The 22,289-nt window shown below is 39.9% G+C and overlaps 1 protein-coding gene across 4 annotated transcripts in view; it reads left to right on the forward strand.

Moving 5' to 3' along the window:
- PLEKHA3 (pleckstrin homology domain containing A3) overlaps nucleotides 1–22,289 on the forward strand; it is a 199,556-nt gene that overhangs the window by 51,726 nt on the left and 125,541 nt on the right. For 2 of the 4 annotated variants that reach the window (XR_011201599.1, XM_069225430.1), the window contains exons 3-5: nucleotides 2,867–2,943; nucleotides 3,736–3,754; nucleotides 10,198–10,353. Coding sequence is in view for 3 of the 4 variants with exons in the window: in XM_069225430.1 (XP_069081531.1) it covers nucleotides 2,867–2,943; nucleotides 3,736–3,754; nucleotides 10,198–10,353 (252 nt within the window). In the remaining variant the exon portion in view is untranslated. The remainder of the gene's footprint in view (nucleotides 1–2,866; nucleotides 2,944–3,735; nucleotides 3,755–10,197; nucleotides 10,354–22,289) is intronic. The other 2 variants (XM_069225431.1, XM_069225432.1) reach the window with 1 other exon arrangement.

Below are 22,289 nucleotides of genomic sequence, written 5' to 3' on the forward strand. Positions count from 1 at the left end.
TATTGGTAAAGGTATTGTAATCTTACTTGGCTGTTAATTTGCAAGCTGGTTTCAGTGCTCATGCCGATCGTGTGCGATCGTGCTGCTGTGCAGTGTGTTCAGATTGTTTATCTGGAAATGTACGCATGCTTCATGACTATGCGGATTAGAGAGAGGTTTTTGGGAATGATCTTTCTTAAGTCACGCAGGATTTGGGTTCCATCTTGATTTGGAATTTAGGACATTGGTCTTCATTTGAGGTGAATGGTCACGGATAATTCTGATATTGGAAGGTAACATAGTTTTCTTCTGTATGATGAAGTAGTTTGCTTGGCAAATAGTTGGTTTTAAGATTGATTTGGAGTTATTTATTTGGTGTTATTTTTGAGTTTAGTAGGTGTAGTTTAGGCAATGTTTGGTACAGAGGTTGAGTAAGTAGAAGTACTTGAGGGTAGGTTAAGGAGGAAATTATTAAAATAATGATACAATCTGAATTTAGAGGTGGCTTACAAGAGACAATAGAAAAGGTAAGGAACCAGAATAAAAAATAAGTTGCTCTGACCATGAGTTTTGGTCCTTGTCCGAGGATGAATCGGATAAGATATAAAAACAAAGTAAGAAAAAAAATTAAGGCAAAGCACTTGAATGAGGAGTTGAAGGGCTCAAAAAAGAATGTTGGGCACAGCACCAAAATGGCAAAAGGTGTCCTTCGAGGCACAAAATTGCAAAAGGTTTTCCGTGGTGACAGAAATAGAAGAGGTGTCCAGAGTGGCACAAAACAGATATAGTCACAAAGTGATGACATGATGAAAGTGGATTATTTAGGAAGAGATGAGGAGGATTTTGATGAATATGTTTTAGATTTACATGATGAGGTTGACGATTGTGATGAGTTATTTGTGATAGATGAGAGTCCCACTACATCTAAGGATGTGGTAAAAATTTGTTGGGTGGGGAAATGTTATACCGATTTGAAATCCCTCAACGTCGCAGTGCTGACTGGTGGCCGTTGGACTATGGTGCACAGTTAATTAAAAAATGGATTAGGACCTCTTTGGAAATGGAGGTAACAAGTATTTTGTTTTCCTCCAAATTTGGATCCAGAATTAATAACCTTATTCAAGATGGGTAGGGATCCAAGGAAAGGGCTGGAAAGATCCCTTACGCAGGTTCAAGATAAGGTTTTGGATCTTCTTGGACCTTTAGCTTAAATTCTTAATATGTTATTGAAGGGATGGAGTCAGAGGGCTCTGTTTTTTTTGGGGGGTAAACACTTATGCAGCTTTGACTGCGGGAAGGTGAAAAGCGGTGTTGATGAAAATAAGTTCAAAGCTCAGTGATTTGACTACCAAGGAGTCTAAAGATGATCCTAAAGGATTGTTGTTTGGAGAAACATTAGAATATCAGCAAATATTTTTCTGCGTTTACGGCTTTGGACAAGGCAGAATTCAATATGAGGAAAATGTTTAGTGGGGGTGTTTTTGGAAGGGCAGGCAGAAGGGGACTTTCTGCTGGCCATGGATTTCAAAGGTCAGAAGGGAAGAAATTACCAAAGAGATGCAAATTCGTTTTTTTTTTACCCACAAAGGGGTAGATGCCAATGTGGTAGAGGTAACAGACCTTGAGGACGAGTGTCAGGATTTCAAGGTAAGTACAGCGATTACTTCTGGTTCTTTCCAAGAAAAGATAGGAGGTCGTTTAAGGTTCTACAGAGAAGAGTGGGAAAAATTACACAAGATCCTTGGGTATTGGAGGTAATTCAAGGATACAAAATTGATTTTGTAGAGACTCCATATCAAAGCAGAATGCCCAGAGGGTTTTTTGGGCAAGGATCAACAATTGGTAGTCGAAAATGAATTTTCAGCTCTATTACAGAAAGGAGCAAAGGTAACTATTAGGTCAGAAGATGTTGTCTTTCTGAGCACACTTTTTCTAGTGGAAAAGAAAGAAAAAGAATGGAGGCCTGTAATAAATTTGAGGGATTTGAACAAGAAATGGCCTTGAAAACAATTGGTTGGTAAAGCTGCATCTCAAAGATGCTTACTTCACTATCCCAATGAGCAAGGGCAGTCAGGTCTGGGAGGAACGATATTTTCAGTTTACTTGTCTTCCATTTGGCCTCTCCTCTGCAGCGTGGTGTTTCACCAAAATCATGAGAGTGGTGGTTTATTATCTGAGAGAAAGAAGTACGAGACTGATTGTTTATCTAGACAACATTTTAATAATGTTGTAGAATGAGTCGGCTCCTCCAAAACTTTAAATATGACCCCGGGTTTCTTGGGTTCATGATGGATACAAGGAAGGTTATATTAAGTTTACCAATAAGGAAGGTGAACAAGATAAGGAAGGAAGTTTATGTGTTACGAAAGGAAAGGATAACACTGAGGGAATTGGCAAGGTTATTAGGACTGTTGTCCTCTTCAATACAGGCAGTTATTCCAGGTCCCTTACTCTATCTGGCTCTTCAGAGGGTGAAACGAAGGCCTCTGCAGACAGGTTTATGGTATGGCGACAAGATTTCTCTAGACTTGGAGGCTAAGGAAGAATTGGCTTGGTGGTTAAACTATGTAGAAGTTTGGAATGGGCGAGCGATTTTTGGATGTATGCTGGATTTTGTTTTGGAATCTGATCCAAGTCTTTCAGGATGGGGTGCCCGTTTGGGTGCGCAGGAGGCTGGTGCTTCAGAGATGAAGAAGAGTCTTAAAAGCAATTGTTTAGAAATTAAGGCAGCTTTATATGCTCTCATGAGTTTCAGAGGCATTTTGAAGAACAACACAGGGTTGTTGAAGTTGGACAGTGTTTCTGCGGTGACATATATCAATCGTTTGTGAGGATGTCGATCCCGCATGCTGTCAAATTTAGCAAAGGAACTTTGTTTTTTGTCTAGGACAGCAGATCAGTTTCCTGGTTCAGCATGTTGGAGCTTCCAGGAGCAGGAGGACGCTGCAGGGAAGACGCCTGCAGGCAAGTGACTTTTTACATTTTATTTTTTATTATTGTACCCCCCAATCCTACCTCCACTGTAAACAGCATAAGCCAGCTGCCACTGGTAGGTAAGAGACCCCGAGGCCTAGGTATAAGGTTTTATGGAATGTAAACAGTTCTGAAATGTTTGTTACATGGCCAAGTAACAGATTATTAGATATGAAGAAACTTTCAATGAAGATATCTTCTTTATTGTGTTTGATATCCTGTCGCAGAGTTTCTGATGTAAAGGTTTCAGAGGTGAGCAATAGAATTTTATGATCCATTTGGGGTTACTTTTGAAATAACAAAGAGGACTAAGACTATGACAGAATCTGTATTTTATCCAAAATGTGATTCTTGTAAACAGCTTTGTGTAGTAAGGTGTTTTAAGGAGTACGATTGCAGAACTCAAGAAGTAAGACATGATGGAGTGAACCAGTTGTTAATTTCTTTAATTAAACCTTTTAAGGCAGTATCAACGTCAATAATTGCCAGGTGGATCAGATGGACAATGCAGCTATAGATTTACAACAGTTTAATCCTCATTCAATGAGAGGTGCGATGGCCAGTAAGGCATATATATATTTTTTCCCCCATTTTATATATATATATAAAATATAAAAATGGAAAAAAGAAAAGACGTTGAGATATGAAGGGAGTATGATTTGTTAAGTAGATAAAATATTTGTTTAAAAATGAATTAATTTTAAAGTTATAGACAGCTAAAATTAAAATTGCTTAGGAATATTGTTAAACAATGATTATACCATTTTGTATTTTGTATTTTAGGGAACAACCAATGAATCCAGTGAGTTAGCCGGATGATGCAGGGATAGAATTCAAGATGAAGTTCAATTTTCAATTAAAAGAGGAAGAGGATTCTGTTCCACTGTTTATATGTTAATGATTCTATTCCAGAATGTTCTAGTGCAGTGGTTCCCAGCCTGTGGTCTGGGGAGCCTTGGGGGGGTCTGCAAAGCCCCCTCAGGGGGTCTGCGACTGCTTAGAAAATTAAATAATATTAGCAGATTAGGTCCCCAGCTTTCAGTAATGACTCAAGGGGGGGTCCCCAGATTCCAATAATGATTCAGTGAGGGTCCCCGGATTCTGGTAATAAGGTAAGGGTCCATAGAAATCAAAAGGTTGGGAACCACTGTTCTGGTGTGTTCTTTAAAGGACTGCTGCTTGGAGTGTCATCAAAGGATGTTAATGCGTAATGCTAGCCTCCGTGTCTTTAATGAAATCTACATTCTCATTTGATTCCACGTGGAGAATCGCTATTCTCTACCTCCTTTTACTCTCAATCTTTGCATGATTTCTGAAGACAACTTTTCTTGTGTTCTTTTGCCCTTTCTTTCCATTCCTGTTCCCCTTTGCTAGATTTGTTTTTTCTTGTAGTGTTTTATAACCTCTATTCCTCCACTTTTGTATTTCGCCACCATTAATTGCTTTCATAATTTTCATTTCTCTGCCTGTATGTCCCTTTCTCACTGTGTCCACTTTTTCCTTCTTTTTATCCGTTTTCCTCTTTCTCATCCTCCTTTCCTTCTACCTCCTTATATGCGTTGGTACTGGAAAAGTCTAAATGGAACAGAATGGGACTGAGCTCGTTAAAGACCTATTAACAGAGCACATTGGCCCACGGAGCAATGTATGAGAACCAAAGACGTCAAGAGTTGCCCCTTGGATGACTGCCTTTATATCAGACCTTGTTGTTTCTGATGACCTTGTTCAACAATAAGTCTGTTCATGCTTTGACTGTTTTTCTAGCTAGCTGACCCTAAAACAAAAAAAGGCAATTTTTTTCTCACGATAGAAACTAAGGTTACAGTTTTAATAGATTTAAACATTGTTTTTTTTTTTGTTGTTGTATCTTCTGTAGCTCGTTATCAAATAATTACACAGTTTCTCTTCAGTAGCTAACTATGGAGCCATTAGCTTCATGTAAATGTGCCCTGGTATTACTATTTATTTTTGCCCACCCAGCTCGAGCCACAGGGTAAAAGTGTGTGTGGGCATGCCCACTTTAGTGGAGTTGAGGGATGGGTTTGTATATGCGATGGGTATCATTCAGGCGTTTAGATGCAGGTGCCTATTCTAGAGTGCTGCTAATCCCAGCTGGTTGAAACTGCAAGTGCAACCCATTTTAAACCTACACTTAAGCTGGGTGCTTGCCCTTCTAGTGTTCCTCTCATTTATGCAGTAACTCTCTCTTCCCTTCTTTGGTATATAGCCGTCCCAGTATTCAAATAAGCATTGACTAGATTTGATATTTGGATGGCACAATAATCTACCATGTGTACACCCTACAAATGATGTATCTGTCGTACTGAACCAGTTCCAAAAACATCTGAAAAAGGCACGCCATAGAGAAGCAAACATTGGCAAAAACAGTGGGTCTGGCCTTTGCAAGGTGGTGCTATGGTTACTTTTTTATAATATTGCAAGCATATTCTAGTAAAAAAAAAAAGAAAGAAAATATGTTTCTACCTAAACGTTGTTACTGTATGCTTGCAATGAAGAAAATACATTTAAAACATTATCATGATTATCTCAAAGAGAGAGGTACTTCTAATATGAAAGTACAGTAACTATTGTTACCTTCCTTATGTCTCAAGAGAAAAACAGTCCCTGGTTGGTCCGTTGTTCCCTTGTTTCAAATGCAATGAACTTTCAGTTACCACAGTTCAGTTTATTTTCTTAATCCTTTATTGTAGGATATATCAGTTTTATAATATCAGTTCTTTAGCCCAACCAACACGTTTCTTTTCTAACTGGAGCTTATTCAAAGCTACAATAATGTATATACAAAGAGTTAAATAGTTTAACAGTCACACATACAAACATAAATGCATATTAAAACTGGCCCTCCTGTCATTCCTTTGATAACTTTGACCCCTTGTGATTTCAGTAGTTCCATAAATACATACACTATTAGATTTTGAAACATTGCAATTTTGGTAAAACCACAAATCCACATACTTAGTATAAGACCTAGTAATGTGATACCGATCAATAATAATTAACGTGCCTGAATGGAAATTTATGGAAAAACAAGAAGACAAGGAAGAGGAAAAGGAAAGATGAAAGAGCTTTCAATATCTTGTCATTACATATAGGCTGTATATTTAAGTATACAATTATTCCAGACTTGGTTGTCTATCACCCTTATTTCTATAAATGCAATTAAAACTAAAGTGTACAGAACCCATTGTATTAACAGGTGTGGCAAACAGGGAATGTAGGGGGCTAATCTACATCTGTCTGTGGTTAATCATTTTTTGTAAACTTGAAAAATATTCACTTAATCACCTGTTTTTCTAGTGATGTTTTTAAATAACGAGCAGCATTCAAATTTGAGGCAGCTACAATGTTTCAATGTCACGTAAGCACCTCATAACAGCAACCTTAACAAGCATTGGCAAAGCCAATAGGTCTGACATTTGCTGCCAGTCTTCTGGCTTTGCCAGTGCTTGTTTTGTAATGGTTTCTGCAAAACTGTTGCTGAGAAACCTGTTGATACCCTCATCAAACATTTTCTTAAATGGTTGTAATGTATATTTTCACTGGAACAAACCAAAGGTTACAGGGATGTTACTGTCCGGTTCAGATTTTACACACACAAAACCATAGAAGTTCAGCAGTTATAGTTATCTCAAGCAAATATAACTCATGGCCTAAGGTAACTATAACTTGTGCCCTCGCCATACACAGTTTTCTTATGCATATGTTGCAGTGATATTATCAGTGATGTGATAGAAGATGTCGAGTGATGTCATATGTGGGGTAATTAGCAGTGCATGGTGAGGGTGCAGGTTATAGTTACCATCACCTTTAAAAAGATTTCAATAAACAAAGGACATAGAAGAAATGTGTATGTATCTGTGCTCAAACAACTTAAACACCCCACTGGGGGAAATTTGATAACAGCCTCCTGTTTAATTCATTAAGAAGAAGAAAAGTTAGCCATATTGCACAGCAGTGCTGGCTTCAGTGCAGCATGGCTGAAAAAATGAAAAAAAAAAAAGCAAGAAGCGCTATGATGCTTGTCAACGCATTTGGTTGGAGTTTTTTTCTTTACTTTCAGCAATGTTGCAACATGGCTAAGAAACATTGGTAAAGCCAATAGATCTCACATAGGCGAGACCTATTGGCTTTGCCACTGTTTTTTAAATGTTTTTATTATTCCTGTAACTAGCAGTGATCGTGCTTTATCTGCTTGTCGAAATGTTTTTTTGTTCCTATTTAGTAGCAGCACTCACTCCTACCCATGAGAATCTAGCATGTTGCCTGGCAGGCTAACGTTTCTCCTAGATACTGATAACAAAAGGTAGGCAAAGGGCTTTGGGACAAACTGTCTTATCTTAACAAATTCCAATAGTCAGTCTGTCAATAAACATGTAATTGAAAGGAGAGTTACTGGATGGGGAGCCTGTTCATCCTCTGAGAACAAATACATTAGACATGTATGAAACGGGCTGTTAAAACAGATTCACCTTCTTCAAAACTCAAGCAAGCCTTCTCTTTTGTGCACAGAAAAACAGTGTAGCCCTTAACAAAGGGAACAATCTGTCATTTGCATGTTACAAGTTGTGCTAATTAAGAGTTATGTTACAGCCTTGTAAAAGGAGTTTAACAGGGGCACCAGTGGGCTCTGCATTCCTTTTTCTTATAAACGCCACTTTGAAGTCACAAGCTCTCTGGAAGACACAGCTTGATATCTGACCTCTGTCTTTGAATGTACAGCAAATCTGAGGAGATAAGAACATGATTTACAAGCCTGTTTACAGAAAGGGCACTCTCTAAAGTGTACTGTAAATAAGGCTTTGGCATGGGAAGGAGGAAGTGACCCTGAAGACCCCTCAGCCAGTAAATGAAAAGCAAGAAAACGTAATTTACAAACCACAAAGCCAATGGCAAGCAGCGGGCAGAATGCATTTCCAGGTCAACTTTCTGAAGCTTGTCAAGATATATTTTGCATACCTAGACAGCTGTGCTGCCTGGTAGGCTGCGACCTAAAAAGGAGACAGAAATAAATCGCCACATAACTGGACACTCATATTATAGACAAAATAGCCAATATGTAAAGTTAATATAAACATTTAAAAACACACTTTGATCTAGCTTTGCAAATTGGCATGAAGAAACTATTTTTAGGTGGGTATGAACATTGTGCACAGGCTTTGTGCAGTCACTCAAAATGACGAGAGCCAATAGGGAAAGTGGGCTCAATTAATACCCCATACTTTGTACTGTGGTATGCAGAAGCAAAATGTAAAAGACAATTTAACAGACCAGTGGATGAAGCCCAAGTATATTATGTTCACCATTAATGGTGCTAGCGCCATATGTATCAGACCGAAAACCAATATGTGTAAAATACTGAGAGAGCAGCCATTTAAAGTACTGCGTCTGTTTTTTGTGGAGTTCTGCATCAAAACACTTTACAAACAGCTAAAGACCTTGAGGTGGAGGGGGGAGGGAAGGACTAGAACTGCATTCATGGACATCTCAACTCAGCATGGTGGGTGTGTCTGAATGGTTTCATCTATGAGTTGGGGATGAATATTAGAACAGGTGGATTTGGCAAGGGTCTTGCCACCCCTATTTCTTGTGTTCTCAGCAGAATATTTGTAAATAGTATTGGAAAGGAGATCAAATGTGGTCTCTTGATTGAGATTGTCTCTATTACCACACATAAAACTACTTTGAGTAATGAGGCCTTCAGTTATTGTATGGATCCTGGTTGCTACTGCTTGCAGCTTGTGAAAGGGGAAAATACAGGACAAGAGACGGTACTCTATATGGTAATGAAACAGTCTCAACAACAGTGCTTAGTTTGAGCCAAAGTGGAAAAAAGACAAAGGAAAACAGCCACAACTGGAGAAAACAGAGAAAAAAAGTACCTGCAACAGTGATATAAAGACATGGGAAGTCCAATGTGATGGAACAATGTGAAGGAATCAAGACAATGCAGTTTCCTTATCAAGTAGTCCAGGTTTTAAGCAACACAAGTGGCAAGCTCATAAAAATATTTGGATCCCCTGCACCTATTTTTTTCTTTACAAACTAAGGCCCTCATTACGAACTCTGCCAGAAAACCTGCCGAGTTCGGTGCTGACGGTCAACAGAAGACCACCAGCACGCAGAACCCCCAGCTGGCCAAATAAAGAACATTCAGTTGGGCCGGCGGGCGGTAACAGTGTTTCCGCCCGCCGGCCCAGCTGAATGCAGGACTTGAACATTGACGCCGGCTCCATTGACGCCGGCGCAATGTAGCAATGTGGCGTGGGCAGCAGCACCCATCGCACATTTCACTGCCTGTAAATCGGCAGTGAAATGCGCAAAGGGGCTGTGCTTGGTAAGTGCATGGGCCCTGAGTCACCCATTCCGCCAGCCTTTCCCTGGTGGTGTAAACTGCCAGGGAAAGGCTGGTGGAACCTGACTCATTATCCGGCGGGCAGCGTTGCCCTGACGGATATGAAACTCTGCCACCGCCAGGCTGCCTGGTGGCGGTAGCCTGGTAGTGGCGGAGTTTCAAAAGTGGCGGTTCTGCCACGTTTATTATATGGCGGTTCTGCCACATTTATTATATGGCGGTCTGGTAATTAGCTCCACCGCCGGCATGGCGGCCCATACCGCCATGTTCATAATGAGGGCATAAGTACTGCTACACCCACCTCAGGATTGCTGCCTCTGAACCGCAAAATAATGTTTTGGCAGTTTTCTTTTTAAACATTGTAGAATTCTAGAAAAGAAATATAATGAATCTGATAGTGTGTGCATGTCTGCCATTTCTTCCTATTAAGAGATGTATTCAAGAGTTAAAATGGAATAGAGAAACATGGAAACTTCAGTATAACATGCTACTGAATACTAAAAGGAACTTTAAAATTGAAAGGATGGCATTCATCTACAATAAATAGCTAAAGAAATAATTGAGGATAATTTATATGAGCATTTTATTTTGATTGTCTGATATACAGAAACTCCTTGCTCTTGAAGAGGAGGAGAACGACAGTTGAAGTGTACTTGCCTCACTGACAATTGCAAGTACAGTTGCAAGTAAGTAACCAATAAAGTTACACCGTAAAGGAAGACTGGTGTTCCTTTAAATATACATGTACAACTTATGTTGAGCTGGTCCTGCAAATACAATATTTGTCATTTGTTTATTATAATGCTTAAAAGTGGCAAGCTGTGAGACTGTGTGCGCTAAAATACAATCTACCTTTTTTTCTTTGATATTAGCTCATCAAACAGACAACTCACGGATGGAGCTTATAATACCAGGAGAGCAGCACTTTTATATGAAAGCAGTCAATGCTGCTGAAAGGCAAAGATGGCTTGTAGCACTAGGAAGTTCTAAAGCCTGTCTCGCAGATACCAGAACAAAGAAAGAAAAAGGTATTTTTGCTTTTGGTTCATTTTTTGTTCTTCAAACACTTAAACCTCAGAACAGTTTAGAGCATTTTGTATATCTTCTTGTTTTTCGAACAACATTCTTGGATTTTGTGGGGGCATGCACTGTGGATGTTGCAAAATATTGGTTGAAGAATCTGATTGAGACTTTGTGAGTCAGCCTCATTGTTAAAATTAAATGGTAATTCTAATGACCTGGTTTGACAATTCAGAACAGGTGTTTTGAATTAAACTTGGCTGATTGTACTTATGAACTTATTCTATCCTGCCTTCTTAGGATACCCAGCTTGTTGAAAGTCCCACATACTTCTGGTCATAACCAGAAGCTGATAATACGTTTCAGCAAATACTATGCTCGTATTATACTTGATTTGCCATATAAGTCTTTTGCTTCCTTGCGCTTCTTAGAGCAACATTTACTTGTTTTTCTCATTTTGGCCGTTTCATGGATTATTGTACTTTCCATTTTAGTGTCTTTGCTCACTGATTTGCTTAGTAGGTGGTCACAGTCATGCCATGGTTGACCACATTATGCCAAGCAATACCATCATTATGCCAAGGCTTCTGCCCCTTTAATACTTGCCTTCCTCTGGCTGGGTTCATGGTCATGCTGCAGCTAATTCACCTCTCCCTCGATCTCTGAGTTAGTCTACTTCACTACTGTTTAGTGGCATTTCTCAACACACGGGACGGCAGCCTTTGCTGTTACTATGTAATTGACTGCACTAGGACTGGTTGGGAACTATTCTGTCAATATATGTGACACTGAATTTCTCTTTTGTTAAGGAGTGCTGATGTCTAGTTCCCTTAGGAAGCATTTGTTAGGGTAGCATTTGCCAAATCCTATCACCAAACATTTTTCTGCTCTAAACACAAAAACTCCATGTCTGTTTAGTGAATCTTTTTCTCCAGCCAAAAATAACTTCACAGTTTGTATTTTTTCACTTTCAGTCCAAGGACCTAGAGGTTTGTGCTGCAAAATTTTAGACCAAGGGACTGATGATTCAAAAGGAGGGCCAGCATCCCGATGCCCTAATGTGCGAGTGCCAATGGAATGTTACCAGTTCCTCAGTTGTATGTAACATGCCAGATTTGGGTATGGAGGTATTCTTTCCTCTAATCCCCATATATTTTTTATTCACTTTTGCATCTTCTTATAGTGCAACGTGCCCCGAGGACACCAGAGCGCTTTGCTTGAGAACCAGACATTCCACACGAGATTGGAAGAGCAGAGAAATACTCATCATCCCTGCTTGTATTTTTATTTTGCTTTGAGGGAAATGGGAATGTGCCTTGGGCCCTCACTGTGTCTGCTCGTAATCCCCACTTTTCTTTAAAATCCATTCTGCTAAAAGCTGGCAACTTTTTTTATTGTTGTTTAAAATACATCTAATCTTCCAGTTTAAGAAATGGCTTTGTCATCTGCTGCCCCATGTCTGTTGAGGCTAAGGGCCATAGCATGGGCTCATGGGAGGAATTGCAAGTCCCAGTGTACCCCTCACTGCCTGTTACATTGTTGCGTGTTCCCACTCTTGATTCCAGCTCAGGATGGGCCAAAGGGTTCAAAACAAAGGCAACTTGTGTGTAGGGATCCCCTGTTTGACCCCTAGTTGTGTGTCATATGCTGCCCTGCACATGGACAAGCTGAAACTCATGGCATGTTCTCTTGGGCGGGGCTGTGAATCCCACTGTACCCCTGGCTGCCCTCTGTTTTTTGTTGCTTCGTGAGTTCAGCAAGGCCTGGGCACAGCTATCACAAGAGAATTGAGCAGCATGGGTGCCCTGGTGGCCAAAGACTGGCTCGACTGCAGCTGGAGGAGCCTGGGCCTGGCCAACCCATGTGGCTTGTTTACTTCTTGTTTCGTTACCTTCTCCAAATGCAAGCTGATGAGTGGAAGTCTGCCCCCTTGAAGCTAACTGGCAGATACAAACACCTGGCCTGGGCCATCATCTACTGTTAATTTTTTTTAAAAAGCTGTAGGGACATTAAACATTATAATAGTGAATACTGAAATAACATTTGTTACCCGAAACCAGATACTTGAGTCAGATAGGACTAATTCTTCCATATTATTTTCCTCCCACACAGGCTATTACATCTTTTTCTGATAGTGGTGTCAATACTTCACCTTTTAAAGTTGAACAAAATATGCTTGATAACTCTGGAGTTGCACCGCAGGGATGGACCTTGCAGAGAGTTGGCTTGTAAGCCAATGATTTGGGGACTATTTTATTAATAAAACTGACACTGGGTTTGGGCAAGTATTTAAATCAATAAGTGAGGGTCTGATAGCTATGTGAATCCAGTATGTGGTGGGAGGATGCACTAGCCACCTTAACATACCAATGTTTTAGAATAGGCAAAATCTTCAAATACAAGATAGCAACAGGATGGACTTGGGTTTTTGCTATTACATACAAGCGGCCCTCTCTTTGTGTAAAACATGTTAATAAGATATATGTTTATATGTCATATATGATAAAACATGACCACTTAAAAATCAACCCATATCTAGGCCATTGATATTTTGTATTTCAAGATATTGCCTCTTCTAAAACAAAAACAAACAAAAAAAGATAGTTTTTGGTTGAAACGTGGCCGGTGCATCGTCCTGATGCATTTTTAATTTATCTCTAGGTTCAAGGGCTTTTTCACCTGGTCAGGTGCCGTTCCTAGCCACTGGAAGAATTTCCCATACTAAATAGGATATTATTGGACATATAAATACATCAAGTAGCCTCTCTTTTATTTTATTTCCGTTACTGAGTCTGCTCTGTCACATAACAAGCTTCTGGTAAGCATACTACCCAGACCACTATTTATCCTCCCACCAGTGAAGTATGCAGAAAGACAGTGATCAATATTTGGCACCTGCTCTTCTGTTAAGGGTCTTTATTAAAAATCTCCAACTCCTCTATGTGTTCCATATTTTGGAAGGAAAGACAAATGCCATCTGGGACACAATTTGCAACTTGCCCCACAGGCTGCTCCTTTTTTCATTGTTTTGACAAACCTCCCTGCTCAGAGCAAATTAACATGAATAACTCATGGCCCTATAAAACAAACCTATTCATTGAGTACCACACAATTTAGGAAATGCTAAAGTTAGGTTGCCTGACATCCAGGTGTTGAAGTTAGGTTGAGAATTCCATAAAAGCAGTAGTGGCTGGAATATTATTTTTCTAGACCCTCTGCTGAAAGTGAAGTCTTACCAACTACAGACAGCAAACCTGGTGGACTGTAACCCACAAATCACTTGTGCATTACACGAGGACGGTGCACTCTGAGCAACAATCAGTCCTGTGAGACTTAGAAATATTTGTTGTTAGTGGGTTCCAAATCTCTTTTCACTATGTAACGACTCACTCAGGAACGCTAGGAATATATTTTTACGAGTTTATCCACATTAGCACCCTATCCTATTGCAAATAATGTGTATATTTGTAATTATTAAAGTAAACAAAATAGCAGCTATGAAAGCAATTAACAAGGATTGCAACAGTAATGGTGTTTCACAATTTACTTACATAGAAATTATGTAAACCTCCTCAGTTATTCAAACCCTCCCTTGTTGCCCCAAGATAAGTTGTCTTAGCACAAAAAGAGGCTTATATGAGTTTCTAAGGTGTCTCCTCCCCTGCATTCCATAGTTTGAGCAACAATTATGTTGTTTTGTATTGAGAAGGTGGTTATCTCTCTTCTTCCTTCTCTCCCTCCGATTGGAGATTTGCAAACCAATGATGCCATGCAGGCTTCAAAAAGGCTGCTAGTCTCCAAGGAAGTTGCAGCTTTTTCCTCTCTGCCTAATACTTGTTTGGATCCAGCATAAAAACACTTTTCTGATTAATTTTAAATCGGCTGGCCTCACATCAAATTATGTCAAATGCAACAACTAACTCATTTATCTTGTTGCACCTTCACCTAATCCTATAAACATCTTAAATATTATGAATACATGTGATAAATTGATGCATTAACAACCTATAATAAAGCAAATGTTATACACCAGATCTGTGTAAATACATGGTTCAACAGTAGTCCTGGCACGAGGACCTCTGTTGACCTTGGTGTGATCCATTCCTGTTGGGGGCACTAAGTCAAGCTGCATAAGTGGGATAGCGTTTTTGTCTGGGCAACTGCGGGAGCGCTGGGTTATAGGCATTTTGTGGATCTCTGCACATTCCCATAGTTTACATCACAGAAATGCACAGAATATTAGTTTTTTTTCAGAGTTTCATATTTGCAAGGTATTTTGGGTACGAAAGCATTGGAGGTTCCCAGCAAACTACACCTCCCTGGACTCCCCGGGGTGTTCAGTTTTCAGAAATGTCTTGGTTCGATAGGTTTCCGTAGATGAGCGCCGACCCTGGGACCAAAAACACATGTACACCCCTTGCAAAACCAGATTGTTTTGTAATAGATAACTTTGATGTCTCCACTATATGTTTTGGGCCTATCTCTGTTGCAAGTAGTTGGCCTACCCACAGTAGCGAGGTAGTATTTTTATTGGGAGATCTGGGGAATGCTGGGTGGTAGGAAATCGGTGCAGGCCAGGTCATCCCATAACGTTCCCATACAGAAATGTGAGGAAAAATGTTTTTGTGAGTGAATCAAATTTAAAAGGACTTCTGGGGAAGAAAACCATGTGGAATTCACACAAAGCATACCAGATAATATTCTCTTAATGACCAGTTTCCAAAAAGATGTGAGGGCAGAAGATATTCACTACTGAGAGAGTATGCACTTACAGTAAAAAGAAAAAAAAACAACATAACTTTATTGCATACCCATCTACTAGTCAATCACAGGCATACTGGTTGGATTTGGCAAGAAGGTAAGTAAATGGTTCAAAAAAATAAAATATTCAACTATGACTTTATGAAATAAAATCCACAAAAATTATTGTTAGTATATTAACTTCAGAATAGAGAACCACTAACTTACAGCTTGTGAGCTGTAAAGCCACGTCAAGGCCCCAACTGCTTTACAGTCCATTCAAACATGTTTCATGTTTCAGACACAAAAAACCTTTCACACTGCCAGCTGTGGGCCCAACAGAATACAAAACATACATTTATAAACAGCCCCACTGAAGGGCCAATGACTGTCATAGGCCAACAGGACAAATACACCAGTCACACCACCAAGAATCCAAACATCAGACAACTTGCAAACACACCTCAAGCAAGTCAGTACACATACTGGCAACCAGCCACTAAAACACAGTCAGCCCACAACACACTGCCAGCCAAACCTCAGTCCACAACACACTGCCAGCCAAACCTCAGTCCACAACACATCGCTGGCCAAGCTCCAGTCCACACACACCGCTGGCCAAGCGCCAGTCTGCACGCACAACGCTGGCCAAGCGCCAGTCTGCACGCACAACGCTGGCCAAGCGCCAGTCTGCACGCACAACGCTGGCCAAGCGCCAGTCTGCACGCACACCGCTGGCCAAGCGCCAGTCTGCACGCACACCGCTGGTCAAACGCCAGTCCACACACACCGCAAGCCAAGCACCAATCTGTGCACAGTGACAGCCAAGGGCTGGTCTATGCACACTTCCACCCAAGTGCCAGTGTGTGTGTGTGTGTGTGTGTGTGTACACACAGACAGACACACACACACACACACACACACACACACACGCCCGTCCCCCTCCCCCTCCCCCAGCCAAGCACCTGTCCACGAACCGCCAGCTGTGCTGCAGTTTAACAAACAAGAATACACAAACCAATTTGAAGAGAATGAAAAAGCCAACTAAGACTACAAACACAACCGGTGTAACTAAATACATCAAACAACTGGCAACTGTGAAACTGAACCAAAAATATAAACAGTTCGGACCAGTCAGTCACTGTTACTTTCACGGTTGCTCCCAATACTTAAGTTGCATATGGTCAATTTAAAACATGCAGGCACACATAGCCCAGAATTAGATGGACACTCGAGGCAGTACATATGACTCTCCTTTTTTATGCCTCTTCGGACACAGACTCTATATTGCTTACAAGGCAAGTTTTTTTTTTTTTTTTTGTTTTTTTTTTTACTTCTTTTTTTTGTGCGTGGAAGAAATATAATCAGGAAATTGGTGATCTTTCAATCTAGACACATCATTCACCACTCCAACTCTAGACATCCTTGCCTGCTGAACTACAGCAAGGCTGCCTATTACAGACTGCTGAAACCGAACAAAAGTTATCTGTGAATCTGGACAACAATCCTGGAAACAAATGAACAGCCAACTTCTTATACCAAATGTATGCCTTACGAACAGCACTATAAGGGTCCAAACTTTGATCTATTCTATCTACACCACCTGTGTACTTATTGTTGTCTAAAACGCACACAGGTTTGCTCACTGCAACAACCTGACCCCTAACAGTCACTACTGAAGTACATTCATCATGAGTGATTGTCTGCATGTGGAAAGTTCTCCTGTCTGAATATTTCACAGCTAGAGGTTCATCACTAGGAAAGGCACTGCATTGTCCCGTCTGAAGTTTTTTTTTTTTTACATACAGGCTCTTTAGGTTAACCAATACGATTAAAGTGGATTGTGCCACATGCAACAGTGTCCACTTTGAACAGTTCCTTGAACAATTTCATACCAGTGTAGAAGTTATCTGTGTATAAATAGTGACCTCCGTTAAATAGTCCTTTATTAACTTCCCACACAATTTTCTTATTGACTCCAAAAGTGGATGGACTACCAGGGGAAGAATCCCTACCAGTGTAGACCCTGAAATTATAGACCAATCTAGTACTACTTTCAGACAGCATGTACATCTTAATTCTATAACCTGCCCCCTTACCAGGAATGTACTGCCTAAAAACCAAATGGCTCTTGAAAAGGATCAAAGACTCGTCAACACTTATTTCTTTACCTGGAAAATAGATCTCAACAAAATGATCAAGGCAGACCGAATCTTGAAGAGACGTTTGCAATGAGGGTGATCCCGTGGCAATGCTGAAGGATTAACAACAAAATGCAGCTTCCGAAACGGAAGCAAATATCGATCATGACTAATAGTTTTAGGAAATATAGCAGTTGCCATCAAGGGACTTGTAGACCAATATGAAGACAGCTTCCTTATTAATCCCATCAAAAAAGTAAAAACCCCAGAACTTTTTTAACTCATCCAGAATTGTAGTGGGAGTCCATCAGCAAACTCCAAAGTGGGACTTAAGTCTGGCACTGTTGCCCCTCAAACACTGTTCATCATACATATTAGTCTGGTCAACAAACTCATGCAAAAATACATTGTTGCTAATCAACTGAAAGAAATTTATAGGCAAAAACATTTCAGTATATACTGCACTCTGCAATACTGCTAAAGGCAGGTAGCGCAGGCTGCACCATGTTTGGGGCAACCAAGAATTGAGCACTATCAGTGGGAAGCCTTTCAGCCTCAGCCTGTAATCCAGATTCCACTTATTGCATTATTGGCATATCGTTACCCTCCTCTAAAAGAGGCACTTCCTTCGCACTGATAGTGGCTTCATCATCAGATGATTCCTCAGACCAAAGGTTCACTGCTAGAATCTTGGACTTCGTCCTCTGCCTCAGAGGCAGAGTCCGTCTCAGAACCATGATCAGAGGAAGATTCAAAAAGCAAACGAACAACCTGCTGAGCTTGAGCAGTCAACCTGCAGTTAGCCATAATCATTCTTAATAAAAGTAGCACAACAAATAAGTCAACAGTAACCAACATTGTGTAAAATAGGTACTAAACAAACTGTGGCTTTATCAAACAGAAAGTAAAATAGTTAGCTGAAAGGAAAAGTCAATCAATTCAAAGGACACAATGCAAAGACTTACATACTCAAAACTGTTAGCACTCATATAGCGAGACTGAGGATCAACTACACCTACTCTGCAAAAGCACATCAAGCACCAAACACATTACACATATCACAAGGCAGTACAGATTGTGCACACATCAATACATCACTTCGAAAGACAATCACACAAAAAGCAAAAGGTTTGAGCATTGGTACAGCAATTAAAAAATTGTCTACAAACAAGTCAAGGATCAAGTTGCTTACTAACCACAACTCCACAAACTACAAATCTGCCAAAGATGCACCCGCATACATGATCCACCACCAAGATTGAGGAAATGATTGGCTCTACAAGAAAAAAAATAAAAATAAAACATTAATAAAAATATTCTCAAAATATCAATCAAAAGAGACAGATATTCCCCTGAAAGGAGGCCTGACAAAGGAAAAAAAAGACACCAGACATAAGCTAACCTTACCTTAGAAGCAGATCCCCCAACCACATACATAATCTTATTCCCAGGTGACTCAAGTGTTCCATCACCTCCCAGAGGGAAGATTGGCCTAAAAATGCCCAATCTATCTTTTTTGGGGGGGGGGGGAGGAGGAGAAGGGGGCAGAATAAAAAGAATATGGTTCCCCAAGGGTCACATCACTTTAAAACACAATCCTGGTGTCTAGTGGGCTTCCACCCCTTCACCCCTTTGGTGGTCATATTGGTGTAAAAAGAAAAGGGGGGGGGGTGGGGGTGGAATCCCCACCCTGAAAATAAAAAGCAAAAGGGCAAATCAGCCTAAAAACGATCAATCTGCCCTGGGGGTGGAGGGGGCTTCCAACATGGGTGGGCAGAGACAATCTTAAACGTTATCGGCCAGTCTCCTTTGCTACATCATTTAAGGTGACAGGTAGAGTTTTTGTAATCAGTTTTCCAAGACTGAGCACTAAGAGAGATTTAGCCAGTGGTGCAGTATGGTTTCAGTGCCGATTTGTGCACTCTGGAGCAATGTTTAAACTTGTATTTTATAGTTATGAAGAATAATAAAGTGAAGAAATGGCTCCCTGCGTCTCAAGTTGAAGGTTTTCAATAGCGTATGCCTTTAGATGTGTTTAAAGTATTACACTATAGCAAATCTTCCAAACATGAGGGCTTTCTGCAGTTGTCTATTTTTTCCAATAGATGCATGAAAACTTGTCTCTGTGTGTTTGCCTTGGTCCAGGAGGGTAATGTACCGCGTTTAACTCCTTTAGAAGAGACCAACAGGGCTGTACTTGCATATAAACTCTCTGGAGGACACTTTGGAAAATAGGGTTTAAGGCTCCCCAAATATAGGTAGAAAATGTATCCCAATTCTTTTAATCTTGGACAACACTGACTTACCAGAAACTTCGAACAGCCTTCAAAAGTTAATCAATTTTGATTTTGATTCTATGGAGAACTTGAATGTAGGGATAATTTTATCTAAAGCATTTGTTGTGAATTATGTAGGTGTAAAAAAAAAAACGATAGTTCCAAAAACTTGTATCATAGAGGTAAAGATTAACCCTGTAAATGCCTTTCAGTATCTTGGTATAATTTTTCATAATTAGTTAAATTATACTGAGCTTCTTCATGAGACAAGGCATGGTCTTGGACTTTGGCTCTAGGTTGGGACGGAGGCACCTCCCCCAGACAGTGACTATTTTCAAAGCAAAATGTATTTCTTTAATAACCTGTGGAGGAGGAAAATGGGGGCTCAGCAAATTAAAGTGGTATTCTGATTCTTGCTGTGGTTGTCACTTTGTTCGAATCTAATTGCGAGGTTCAACAGAGAACATGTTATTGGTTGTTTAGTGTTAGATTATTTTCCTGAAACCTTGGTTGAAGTGTATCAGAAATGTTTCCCAAGCTGTTCACCTTCCAGATAAGGTTACCAACCTTGAAAAGTAAACATAATTATATAAAACCCATAGGAAGCGCTTTCCTTGTCTGGAGAGCATTGGGAAGAGAAAGAAAAGAAACCTTGGTGCATATTTCCCTTTAAAAACAGTATTTGGAATGGATCCATACCTGTATTAGGTGTAAAGCAATTACAAACATAATCTCTGGGCCCCAAAGCAATATCATAAAAACCTACTTTTTAAAACCTGTGAATAATTATTGATGACTTGTCAGGAGTTTACTCACTTAGCCATGTCACTCTTGTCCTCCAACATAGATATCAAACACATTTACTTATTCATAATCCTTTGAAATTCATTCCCTGTGCATGGAAAAACAAGCAGATCCGATACTTGTATTAGCTGAATGGAGAGGTCCATATAAGTTCTATGTGGCAAAGGTTCTGTATGGGCTCTTCGCTCTTGCCAGATTATATCATCCAAAATTCCTTGCTGGATGATTGTGAATCATTGCTAGATTTTAAGGAATGCTCTGTGTCTGGCCAAGCTTTGTTTCACAAGGCCAAACTTCAGGTGGACTTGCAATTGTAGGGCAAATTTTGGAAGCCAGAATATAAATCGGTGGGGATTTGCTCTCAGCCTGTCTAATAAGGCAGAATGCTTTCCTCTAAATATTTCACTCCCATACGTAATGGTTGGGGTCAGTTTGGCATTAAGATTTTTTAACAGGGGACCGTAGGTGTGATCCATTGGTGTCTTTGAGATTATACTAAATGCAAAAGTAAAATACGCTGCTTTGGCCAGCACTTGAAGCTTATGCTTATGCTGTTTAAAAGTTCCTATGGTGTCCTCTGTAACCGTGAGATATTTGTACTTGTTTCTCTTTGGATGGGGGTTCTTATTTATGACCCAAACACATGGTTTGTTTATTTTCTTCCCATGTTTTGAGCATCTTGGTTTTATTCAGATTTATAGCCACCCTGTTGGTGTTCGTGAAGACATCCAATTCATTTAGCATCCCAACCCTCCTCATGCTCAGCAGTAGAAATCATCATGTAAAGGGTTCAAAATAAATTTGTCACCCAGTTTGGCAGGGTGTGCAGTCACCCGATTCAGCTTTCTTGGAAGAGGTGCATATTTTCCTTGATTACTTGGTTCCATCACCCAGTTTTACCTTAAGCCATGTGTTGGTATGCAGATTCTGTATCGTCTTAAGTAATTTTGGCTAACTTCTGCCAAAGGATGACTTTGGATACTCTGTCAAATGCAGCTTTGAAATTAAAAATAAAAACAGGCATGTAAGACTGTTTTGGTGGTGAAGTAATAGTATCCATCACAGATCCACCCCAAGTACCACATGTTGCCTCAAGAATCAAAGGAAAGGCCTCTTCCTTCTCTTATTTCTCAGCTCTTTTTTCCAAGATTGGAAGCACTTAGAATTCGTCCACAAGCTGCTATCAAGTATGTGTGTGTAATAAGAACATTAGTCTGGAACCCAGCACAAACGAAGTCTGAGCCTTCATGTTAAGGAGAGGAATATGTTTTACGTATTTTAATCTATGACTTCAGGAAGCTTGGCAATCTGCTCTATTGCATTGCAGGATGTTTTGAAAGTTTGTTATTCTTACTTCTTTTTGTGATTATAATGCAAGACCAATTAAAGAACTAAATAATATTTCAAAGTATTAATCAATTAGGGGTAGTAGTAGACTGGGTTGTTATCATCTGTCAATTACATGTTTTGCTATGAAAATATGATCACATCTAATCCAATAACTAACCTGGCTCCTGCCCTCCGATTATTACTCTGGTGCATACTGTTTGTATTGAACCCTTTTTGACGTTCAGAAAATGGCCCTTGCAGGGGCAAAGGCAAAGAGAGGACAAGAATAACCCAAGATTAAATAATTTGGCTAAGTACAAAGAAGATTGCAATGCCAGGCTGCTTTCTCTGAGTTCTATAACTTTCTAACAAGTCCATATTATGGGGGGTGACCTTAAGAGTGTATGCGGTCACCCCTGGGTGAGTATCCAAATTTGTGTTGTGGGCTGGTTGGCCATTGACTCAATTGGGTAATAATGAGATGCATTAAAGGTAGTATGAGTTTATTGTATTTGCTTAATATAAACTGTTTTTGAGTTATAAAACTAATGAATATTGTAAATGTAGTCAAATTAGATATCACTAGTTGATTAAGAAACCTTTACACCAGCCCAAATTTGATTAACAGCACCTGCCTCTATTGTTGTCTGAAAA

The sequence above is a fragment of the Pleurodeles waltl genome, chromosome 3_1, assembly GCF_031143425.1.
Source record: "Pleurodeles waltl isolate 20211129_DDA chromosome 3_1, aPleWal1.hap1.20221129, whole genome shotgun sequence".
Lineage (NCBI taxonomy): Eukaryota > Metazoa > Chordata > Amphibia > Caudata > Salamandridae > Pleurodeles > Pleurodeles waltl.